General features: G+C 41.4%; 1 protein-coding gene across 2 annotated transcripts in view; it reads right to left on the reverse strand.

Annotated features, from left to right (window-relative positions):
• The window catches only part of Pde5a (phosphodiesterase 5A), a 137,870-nt gene that overhangs the window by 99,948 nt on the left and 25,739 nt on the right, over nt 1–12,183 (reverse strand). For both annotated transcript variants that reach the window (XM_087897608.1, XM_087897609.1), the window contains exon 3: nt 10,102–10,191. In XM_087897608.1, coding sequence (XP_087753734.1) covers nt 10,102–10,191 — 90 coding nt within the window. The remainder of the gene's footprint in view (nt 1–10,101; nt 10,192–12,183) is intronic.

Consider the following 12,183-nt stretch of genomic DNA (forward strand, 5'->3'; position numbering starts at 1 on the left):
ACAAATTCTTAAGAAATTGAACAAATTCTTAAGATCAAACAGTTAATTTGTGGTTTACTTCACTGTTCTGTTTTTGAGACAAAGTCTCTCAGTATATATTATAGCTTAGACTGGCCTGGAACTTACTATGTAGCCAAGGCTGGCCTGGTTGATCCTCTAGCCTCCTGGTCTAGAATACCGGGATTACAAGCATGAACTACACAGCTTTTATCAGAAGTGTGTGCTCAGACTTCACATGTGAGAGTCAAAGCCACTACAGATGTCAGATCCCTGACTGGGAAGCCCATTCGCTTGCTGCCTACCTGGTGCCTTGTGCTACGTTTTCAAGCAGAAAGGAGCCTCTATTTTACTGGCATTCGCACCGCATACACAGATGCCATGTCCCTACAGGGTTGACTGTTCTCTAGAATACTTTGAGCCTCTCTTGCTGAGCAATGTGGAATGTGACAGCTGGTTGTTTCAGGGACAACCCATCACTGTCACAGAGAGTAACCTTTTATTCAATAAGTGGCTAATCCCAGACATCTACTGAGGTCACATGTCAATCTCAATACATCACCCTGCTTCAGTTTCCAGCAGATGCTCCACAGGGACTCAAAGACAAGGGATAAACAAAAGAGCCTGCAAATCCGACAGCCCTCCCTCCTGGCCATAGAAGACTCCGTCTAGATTAGTCAAACCTCAGCCAAATGCCACACCACCCCAAGACACTAGAACATGGCAACATACTGTAAATACAATAGTAATACCCACTAACAAGGCAACATACTGTAAATACAACAACAGTGATACCCAATATAATCAGCTTGTAGAGAATTCACCAAAGCGTTCTTTTCAAAAATTCATTTACTCTATAAATTAATGAGTTTCTTTCGATTTGGGATATTTATATCCAGCCCAAAGGGAAAAATAATCATATGATAAATTTTTCCCATAAATAAAAAGAGAATGGTAAGGACATTGGTTTTCTTGTAAATACCCAACAAGACGTAACACAAGGGGACAGAGGTTACTGATGAACTGGGATGTGGAAATGTAAGCGAAATGAAGCCCTTTCCTCCCCAGCTTGCTTTTGGTAATGCTGTTTCATCACAGCACTAAAACAATCTAAGACACATCTCTTTCTCTTGAAATTCAGCCTACAGGACTGAATCCCTCTTTACAGGAGAGAAGAGTGTAGAATTTTCGATAAAGTTTCAGTATAAATCTTTATGTGATGTAACTGGAGGTGTTTCTCCCACCTGCCAGTTCCTGACTATCCACTCTGAAACTTAATATTAATTACAAACTGTTTGGCATACTAGCTCAGGCTTATTATTAACTAATCTTACAACTTAAATTAATCCATTTCAATTATTCTATATTTTATCACGAGGCTCGTGACTTGTTACCTCTCATCTTACCTCCCCTACTTGGCTTTCTTTCCTCATTTCTCTACTTGGGTTCCCCACCTAGCTATATTCTGCCTAGCTATTGGACAAATCAGCTTCTTTATTAACCAGTGGTAATAAAACATCCACAGCATACTGAAGGGCATCCCCCATCATCTCTCCTTTTCTGTCTAATTATTATAAAGGTTTTAATTTTAACATTGCAAAATTAACAAAATATTTATCAGACAAGGATTACAGTTACAATATTTAGTCTATTTGTATTTCACAAATTAAAGACTATCCTATCTTTGTGAGTCTAAAGTATCTAATCTAATTTATCATTTATCATAAGTAAAACTATAATTGTAACTATCTAGTCTTCAAATCCATCAAAGACCCCAAAAGGATATAATATTACCTAAGTAAACAGAAAGTGCATTATAAGCAATTTCCAAAACTCTAGAAATAAGAGATATCTGTCTGCCTGGACAGTCACCCAAAGTTTTTCTGTACATTGGGGAATCCATTTTCAGCCTATAGTTCTAGAGTGTCTGGTAGACTTCTCAGGAAATTTGAAACTATCCTGCCTATATTGGCAGTTTGTCAGTCATTTTCTTCTGTGTCCTGAAGAATGTCTGGTAGTTTTTTCTGTGAAGCAGGAACTCTGAAGGACCATCTTGCCTTATTTCAACAAGGTGAACAGTCACTTTTCTGTGGGTCCTGCATGTCTAGCTCATATAGTATACAGTCAAGCAGTCCAGGCAAGAGCAGTTTCTTGCCCAAATGGCTAGCCTTGCCATACTGAAAACAAATTCCATAAGAAGCTTCTTCAATGCCCATCATCCTCTTGAAGTAATTGGTGCTGTCAGGAGCAAATGTGTCTAAGAAAAGTCTATGTTCTTGAAGCATTGCAGATGGCATATTCTATAGGTCTTTGAAGTGTTTGAAGATTATCTATCTGTAATGCATCTCTGTATTACCTTGAAAAATCTAGCTACCATGAATGCATATTTGACTATTATATATGACTATTAATTTATATCTCTTAACTATACAATGCATCTTTAAATGAACTGAATAAACATAGTACCTTAAACAAGAGTAGAAATATACATAGAGTCTAATGAAATTGGCCTTAAATTTGTAGCAAATAAACTAAAATCCATACCAATGTAAAGTATTTTGAGATTAACAGTTGTTTTTTTGGATTAAAATAGATACAAAAATCTACCTCTCTCATCATTTCTATATCGGTGTGGTGCAGATATTAAAATGTATCAGACTTTAAAAAGGAACATGAGTCATGAACAACGATAGAGCACTTTCCCTGTGTGATTTTAGTTGTTAGACGAAAGTAGATGTTGGTACACATTTCTATAAAAGTTGCAATTTCATTGACAATAACTTAAATAATTTATGAAAAACATCAAAATATATCAACAGGTCTACAGTGTTGGGTCAAGTATTACAGATAGAAATTGTTCATTAATGCCGGCAACTGGTTCCAGATCCTTAACACTCGCAACTGAGAGCTACATAAAACTCCTCGAAATTAAGCTTATAAATGATCTGTAAAATTAAAAATAAAATACTCTCCAGCAAGCATCAGAATGGTTACAGAATGTACCAATGAAGTTAAATCTTCTATTGAATGAAAGCTAGCTTGAAGTAAACTTTCTAAGCACTACAATCGAAGTATCATTTGGGTCATAGAAAACTGCTAAAGGAATCCTCAAGCCTGAATTGTTTATACACTTTCTTCTTTCACTCTGGGTCCATGGTGTCGATGCAAAGAGTTCACCTATTAGATTGGTTTTTATCCGCTATTCTTAGAAAATGTTCCTACCCCCCCCCCTTGGGAACGTGGTTAATGTCTTTTGTGAAAGAGACTTGTTTGCTATTTAAGTGGTAGTGTGGAAAAGAGAAAGCTCTTCGCCAGCGTCCAGAACAAATAGAAACTGCTCCGAGCACTCCTGTCCTGTTTCTAAAACAAACCTACAAGAAAGCACTGCAGGGGGAATAAGCTCAGGGAACAATTTAAAAGTTTTTCAAAGCTAGCCAGTTCTTTAGACTAAAATAGACTTAGACCAACCGACAGTTCACTAATAAACTTGGCCGGTTCTTGTAATTATACTTTCCTTGGAACTGAAGACTTATAGGCATACCACTAAAACATTTTATTTGATACCTTGTACAGATATTTTGCTTCTGGTGCACAAACCCCCGCACTCCACATGGAAAAATTAAAAGGCAAGTATTTTTGCTTGCTTCTTTAAAATGTATTAATGTGGTTGCTATTATTATTTGCTTTGGGGGGTTAAGGTCTCTCTAGGTAACCCAGGCTAGTCTTGAATTGATAATCCTCCTGTCTCCACTTCCAGAATGCTGGATATGGAGACATGTACCACCATACTCAGTATCCCGTTTATTTTCCATGTCTCTTCTTAGGCCAGCATCTACATACTTTAATGACTCCACTATTGAATGAGAAATAAAAAAAGAAAATAAAAAGGAATAAAAAGGAAAGGGCATGACTCCTCCTAGGGATGGTGGAGGAGAGAGTTTACTACAGACATGCAGGAGAGCACAGCCAGAGGCAGGGATGTCTGGGAGGGTCCAGAGTGGACAAAACTCCGAGCCATGTGAGGAGAGGGGAAGTGGTGGTGGGGATTGTGGAGGGAACCGCATGCAGCAGCCAGGAGGCCCAAAAGAAAGTAGATGAGAAAGACCAGGTAACCAAAATGGTTGATTATACAGGAAGGGCAGCTGGGAGCAGGACAGCCCAGTTCTTGGGCTAGAGAAATTTCGTGAAGGAGGAGGGATATGCCAGCCAGCAGAGCCCTGTAACAGGTAGGGTCTGAGCCCTGAGCGCTGCAGGGAGAACCTGGCGGCCAGTGTCTGCTTTGGTGTGTTCAAAGGCGCCTCAGCCATTTGCCACTTTGAAAACTAACAACCATCACCTGTCAAACTAAGTAAGACTCCATGTTGGCGAAAACAAGTGAGAATACTTACAAATAACCAAACACAGATCATACAGTTTACATTCTACAAAGCATGTACCTTTGCATGTTGCAGTTTGAATTACATGTCTTTGTGCTTGATTTTGTGACTGGGGTGTGCATTGAGTGTCTTTAATTCATCGAAGTATTTATTCCACAGGAATCCCATAAAAACTGGCAGGGGCTTTTTTGAGCATTTGTATTGTTTGATGATGGCCTGCCTGTTGTCTCCTCCTCACCCCTCCCAAGATGCCTGACAGACAAAGCAGCGGTAAGCCTCCAAGTGCTGAGCCTCTCAGCTAAGAGTTAGTATCTGGGTTTGGTCCTATGAATACAAAGGAACACTCGTTCCTAGCATGTTCCAAGGAATGGTACTTCAGGGAAGGGCAGTGTTTCAGAAATAGGCCATCTGGTCCAGCAGCAGCTAAATTCTCTGTACTTCTTTACTAAACGTAAGAGAATTCTGTCTGCTTACACAAATAGCTAATGCAAGTGACTAAAATAAAAACCATCTCAAGTACCCTTGCCTGAGAAACCCAGAATTAAGTCTGAATGAAATTTAATAGCAGGCCTGAAAAAAAGCACATTTGCGTTGCTTTCCCGGTTTGCTTTGTTGGCATATTATGGTCACTCTCTGGGGCACGCTGGTCCAGCTTAGTGCAAAGCTTTCTTGTAACTCTTTGTCCATGGTAAAAAAGTAGCCCATGGGTTCCTCTTAAGACATTAGAGAATATGTCTTTGCCCCTTCCTTCCTTCCTTCTCTTTGCGTTAAGGGCCATAACACTGAAGAGCCTTCAGAAGACAACAAAGGCTGCCTTTGCCCACATTTCCACATCAGAGCCCCTTCCCATGCAAAGCAACAGAAATCTGAGTGAGAGACAGAGAGTCCAGTTGTCATCCATAGCAGAATGTCAAGAAGCCTCTTCTCCGTATTGCAACTGCACAGTCCAAGTGCATGCTTGTGGATGTTGGTTTGGAAATCTCTAGTTATGGACTTTAGTTCCAGTCTTAGTCTCCCCATCGGTAAACAGGGAATAAGATGTTACAAAACGACAGGTCCTTAGAACAGTTCCCACGGGATTCACTCTAGAAATGTCACACACGACAACTAACTGTTTTCTACACATAAGGCAATTACTCCCCTAGTCCTATTCCACACACTCACCCACTCTCACACAACCTGGACAGTTCTTTCTTTCTTCCTTCCTTCCTTCCCTCCTTCTCTTCTTCTTCTTCTTCTTCTTCTTCTTTTTTTTTTTTTTTTTTTTGAGACAAGGTTTCTCTGTAGCTTTGGAGCCTGTCCTGGAATTCACTCTTGTAGACCAGGCTGGTCTCGAACTCCCAGAGATCCGCCTGCCTCTGCCTCCCAAGTGCTGAGATTAAATGCATGTGACACCACCCCCAACACTCTTTCTTTCTTTCTTTCTTTCTTTGCCATTCATTTGCCTCTGGCTAATAGCTTTTTTGACCCTTCTGAAATAGAATACTTTAGCTTCCTCTAGCTTCACTAGTTTTGTTTCCTTTTTGTTTTTGGGGGGGTTTTTTTGGGTTTTTTTTGACCCATTAACCTCTATCTTAAGAGGAAATGAGGAGAGCGAGGAATATAAAAACTTACTCTCGGCACTGTATGTATGAATAGCTATGATCCCGACTTCTGAAATGGTATGGTTATATCCATTACATCAATGGATTACAACGATAGATAATATTATAACATTATTGAAAAGAACTATTAAAATTTTAATTTGCTGGAGTATCTCACAAGAACAAGAGGCTGGGCCAGCAAGATAGCTCAGCAAGTGAAAGTGCTCGCTGCTAACTCTAAAGACATGAGTTCAATTCCTGGGACCCACAGGATGAAAGAAGAGAACCAACTCTTAAAAGCTACTTTCTGTCTCCATGTTTGTACATGCACATGCATGTATGTGCACTTAGATAAATAAATAGATAATGATAAATAGGTATATAGATTGATAGATAGATGAATGATTGACATATAGATAAATGATTGATAGATGATAGATGAATGATTGGTAGATAGATGCTAGATAAATGAATGATAGATAGTAGATAGATAGATAGATAGATAGATGAGAGATAGATGAGAGATAGATGAATGATTGACATATAAATGATTGATAGATGATAGATGAATGATTGATAGATAGATGATAGATAAATGAATGATAGATGATAGATAAATAGATAGATAGATAGATGATGGATAGATAGATACCTAGATAGATGATAGATAGATAAATAAGAGGCAACATTCAGTAGTTTAGTGAATTCTAAAAATCTTCCAGAATGTATCAGAGCACAGACTTCAGTATTTAATATGTAACTGCCCCATTCACACAACTGCCAGATCTAGCTCCCTTGAATAACCAGTCACTGAAAAGTATAAATTCCTTTATAAACAAGACATAAACAGTAATTCAATAACCATAGCTCTTTTAGGTTCTCTGGTTAGTAACTGGAATGGGTGATAGCTTAATACTAATGATTTAAACAGAAAGATGGCAAATCCGCTCTGCCTCAGCCATGAGAAAAAAGAGCAGAAAGCCATTTTTCCTGGAAAGTTTACAGTTAGTTAGAGGATAGTAAACAGAATGACGAAGTCCAGGACTGTGCCACTATCATCCGGGGCCCAGCAGGCTGATTACAAGGCTGGCTTCCCTCTGGCTTCCCTTGGCTACAAGTTCCATTATTGCTACTTATCTGTGTTCTTTCAAAAGGCGCTAGATGGTGTTTCCTGACCCTTTCCACTGCGCCCCAAAGCGTGCCTGGCCCTCTGCAGAGTCAATGCAGCTCAGGAGGTGGGTCTTTTACAGCCCCACGCTGCACGGAAGGAAAGTGAAGCTCAAAGGGATTAACCCAGATTAGTCATCCAGGAAGCAATAAGACAGAGCAAACAATCGTTACAATCATCCCTAAAAGTCTCACGGGGCCTGGAAATTTTCATGTATAAATTTTTGAGAGACTTTTGGTAGGCTAGTCGTCAGAGGCTACCTCTGTCTGATGTGAAAAAGGAGAAAAGAAAATAAGAAAACATGTCTTTTATACTGTTCAGTGAAGGAGAAGAGCTTCTCTTAATGGCAATGACAGAAACATGTGGAGAAAAAGACTGACAGCCGCTCCAAAAAGAAGCAAACCCTGTCAGGCAGCTCCAGTCAGGCTCCCTGGGAGGGGAGGGAGCGGTCACCTCATCCCAAAGGTGAACAGAGACAGGCAGTCCTGGCCTCGGGACAAGCCACAGCTTTGCAAACCCCAAACCAGCTGTGGGTTTTGGTCAAACAGTGATTCCTCCTGCAGAAGGGTCAATAGCTGAGAGGAATAGAGGAGGCCAGAAATATCCATTCCGCCACTCCATATGACTCAGAGGGCAGTGGCCAGGCACACCCTAAAAAAAGAACCTATCATTTAAAACTTAGCTACCTTAAGGGCCTGACAACAAGGAATAACCACAAGTCTGGGAGCTTCAATTTAACCTGCAAGAGCTCAAAATGAGAAACCCTCTAGGAAGCAAAAATGGAGTGGGGAGGGCACAGATACTGACGAGAAAAAGTGCAATTGGCAGGAGGCTTGCCTCAGGCAGTGAAGTATATGGCCAAAGTAGCCCTGACACAGCTTTGGGGAGAGGGGGTGTCCTATTAACTGAGGGCCCCCCCCCAGGTTAATCTATTCACATCCACCTATCTCCCTTCGATGCTGTGGAGTCTGAGAGCCCTTGAACTCCAGGACTCTACTTGACATTCACAGTGACATTCCCCCAGTAGAATGACAAAGGATCAGGTCTCAGAAACACAAGCCCCAGTAGTGTGGTTGCTTCTGGAGACATACCCTAACCCTGGGTGTGATATCTGAGGAGTCTTAGGAAGATAGGAGAACTGGTCCTGGCCACATATTGAAAAGCTAAGACTGCCTCTAAGAGGAAAAGAAGGGAGGCTAATGAAGACAGATCTGGCTGATGTCATACCCTTGCTGGAACCATGGGTCTGGATAGGGTAAGCCGTAGGAAAGGCATAAGTCCCATAGCAGACAGTTCTCTGCTACACAATTGAGGTTAAGACTGACGAATACAAACACAGACTTTATGGGAACCTACAGTGGGCTTTGAAAACACATCAGCACCCAGAATCTCTGTGGACCTTGTGGTGGTTTGGATCAGACATTATGTGTACACCCGGTCCCCAGTTGGTAGTGTTATCATTTGTGTCGGATCTGGGGATGTTAGGTATGTCGGTGGAGGCGGTTCCTACAATTCATAGCCTTGCCCCTACTTCCACTTCACTTTCTCCAACGTGTGCTTGAGTTTGAAAATGTGATCTCTCAGCTTCCTGCTGGGGTGGCAGCTGCCACGCCTCTCTTACCATTGCACATGCTCTCTCTGGTAAAACAGAACAGTTAATCCAGATATTCTGACTTCCCTGCGTTAAAGGTTAATTTTATCTATCAATCCCTTTTAGTGAGCCCAGACAACAGGTAAAACCATTTCTGGGTATGCCTGTGACAGTGTCTCAGGAAGGACTAGCACCTCAGTCAACAATCCCATGAGGCACATTCTTCATCTACCAATGCATATGGGCATCACCAATGTATGGGAGCAATGGCCAAGCCACTCAGGATCTGGGTACACAAGTCAGGCGGAGGCAGAGGCAAATTGCCCTCTCTCCTCAAGCTGAGCTGGTCATCTCCAACCTCCAAACATCAGAACTCTAGGTCCTAAGGCCGTTGGATTTGGCCCTGCCTAGCAGCCCCCAAGGCTTTCAGGTCTTAGGTCTCACAGTGAATTACACCACTGGATACAGTAATTCTCCAGGTTAATGAAGGAAGATTATCAGCTTCTTGGCCTCCAACTATGTTGGCTAATTCCCATAATAAATCTCAGCTTTATCTATAAGCATCCCTTTGACTCCCTTTTAAACCCTGACTCAGCCGGGTGGTGGTGGCGCACGCCTTTAATCCCAGCACTCAGGAGACAGAGGCGGGCGGATCTATTTGAGTTTGAGGCCAGCCTGGTCTTCAGAGCAAGTTCCAAAAGCTGTACCAAGAAACCCTGCCTCGAAAAACAAAACAAAAACAACAAACAAACAAAACAACAACAACAAAAATGACTCATTTAACTGGCAATCCTTCAGAATCCCCAGGTTGGTTGTAATGTGATTTCAGATTTGAGAATGCACAATCCAAACATTTGGTTTAATTGGCAATTTACTGCTCCTTTCATGGAAGTCTAAAATGAAGCGGGAACTGGGTGCTTCTCTAAACCTTCTAGTTAGATGAAATACGAAATATTTTCTCATACCTGCTATAATTTCACATCTAAATATATGTCATTGAAACTAGCTACGATTTCTAGGTGTTCCTTATTGCAATGTAAATCCAAGGAAATCAACCGAGAACCATACCAATTAGATGATCATTTATGAAATAAGCATTAGTTAGACAATAGCATACAATGTGAAATAAATCCATTAGAATTCCTACCCATTAGATAGGAAGCAAAATGCATACAATTAATGGTCATAGGCAAGTCTCTAATCAGCATTCAACCCTGTAACTAGCTTTTAAAAATCCCAAGCAGAACATTTAAGTATTTATACATTAATTCAAATGATAATTTGTTACTATAGTATGATTTCATACATGTGTAGAGTAAAAAATATTTTTCAAAGCAAAAAATATTTCCAAATGACCTTTTCAAGGAAATGAAAAAATCGGCTTACCTCTTCTCTGTGGTTCTTAATTGGCATACAAAGGATACTTTGTGTCCTGTAGCCTGTAATTTGGTCAACTTCAGCATTGAACCGAGGATCCTAGGAAGAAAAAAGAAATTCAATTTATTGGCCTACCTGTACAAAGACTGATTTGATTTTTTCTCTTGCATTAGATTAGAGAAATCTAACCTTTGACTTCCCCTGCTACTCCTGAGTAACGATTTCAGCATTGTGAAAACATCAAACCATGTAAGTCCATAACGTTTGTCAAAGAGGCTGTTCTGGGGTTCCAGTGCTTACAAAAACCAAGCGCCCTGTCCCAAACCAAGATTTCAACAATTGTTCCAAACTAAATGGCCTACAAATATTTAGAGAGTTTTGTGGTTGAGGAACAAGTCGCATCTTTGACCTCAGAGAAACTGTCTCCATCTGCCTAGGGACTGTTGTTACCCTGTCACTCAGAGGAAAGCAGCTCTGCCCTAAAACCTTTCCAGCAAATGACACAGTTTCCGGGGTAAGGACTGCTCTGCACATCCACAGTACCCTGTCAGGAGAGTAGAGAACTGGAAATCATGGGAAGTGGAAAAGAAAGGAGTCGCTCATCCTAGAGTCTGGCTAACGCCTCTCACGAGCTCAGTGGAAACCTCCAATTCCAGCACAAACATTTTCCATAAAAGCTGTTGGCATAGAATTAATGTTCATTTCATAAAGAGCAATCTTACGTTAAAGTAGCAATGACCTGGGCCTGAATGTGTATGATTTCTGGCCCAGAAATCTGCTAACTTTTGTTGACACAGAAGATGTCTTCCTGCATCCCTGTAGATTAGACTCTCACCTTATCAGCTGCAATCCTGTGGGTGCCCAGGAAGAGCCACTCAGTCTTAACAGCTAGTCAAAGATGGTAACTTCAAGCCCCACCCTAATTCCATATGTGACTGTCTAGCACACAGTGAGTCCTCCCCTGTGAGTGCTCCATACACACACTCCTGGGCATGTCTAACTTTCTTCTCTTAACCTTTATTCTTAAACTCATATACAAATAGCTTGGTTTTTGGGGGTTTTTTGTTTTGTTTTGTTTGTTTGTTTGTTTTTCCTTTGGTTTCTCGAGACAGGGTTTCTCTGTGTAACCATGGCTGTCCTGGAACTAACTCTGTAGACCAGGCTGGCCTTGAACTCAGGCTCAGGGAGATCCTCCTGCCTCTACCTCCCAAGTGCTGGGATTAAAGGCGTGGGTGCGCTGCCGCCACCACTGACCAGCTACAAATAGCTTTCTTAAACCTGGACTCTGCTTCCTAAACTGGTTAGTCCTTACCTTCTTGTTGGCACCAAAGCCCTGAATCCTTGCTTGGTTTTCAGGTGTAAGGGAAGTCTCCAGGCTGCTGAGGTTGTCAGTGGGGAAGCATGGCTCCTCCCTCTGCCCTCCAAAGTGCTGGAGCTGCTTCTATCTATAGCGGGTGTTAGTGAGGGGTTTGTTAGCTCTTGACATTTTTTTAATTGACATTTTAATGTGTAAGTGTGTGTGTACATGAAAGCAGGTACCCAAGGAGGTGAGCAAGTCAGCACACGCCCTGAAGCTGGAGTTAGGGCAGTTGTGAACTCTCTGCTGTGGGTCAGGAGCTGAGCAAACCCCAGCCCTCGGCACGTGCAGCAGCTGCCGAGACGAGACATCTCTCTAGCCCCATCTTCACTGTTTCTGTTTTTAAGCATAAGGACACATATCGAAGAATTACAAAAGATGTGTGAAAAGCATAGAAGTTCTAAATATGGATTAAGTAAAGTTAAAAACGCAGCTTTCCACCAGATTACTGTATTCTTAATACTTGGTAGTTACTAAAAATTAGAAAAATGATAGTGATACTCTCATTATCAGATGTGGTCCTTCATTATAATCTTCCAAGTGTGTTCATGGGGACTGAAATTTGAGAAAGGAACGTCATACATGGGCACAGACGGTGAGAGCGGAACAAGCACTCCAGGGCATACGGACCCCAGCAAGTTCCGCGCTCCACCTAATAATAGGGGTCTTGCTCTAAAAGCTGCATTTGGAATTCCCCTCCGGAATATGGAATATTCAGACAGGAAAGCCCTCCT

This window comes from Myodes glareolus, chromosome 17 (genome assembly GCF_982192425.1).
Source record: "Myodes glareolus chromosome 17, mMyoGla1.1, whole genome shotgun sequence".
Taxonomy (NCBI): domain Eukaryota; kingdom Metazoa; phylum Chordata; class Mammalia; order Rodentia; family Cricetidae; genus Myodes; species Myodes glareolus.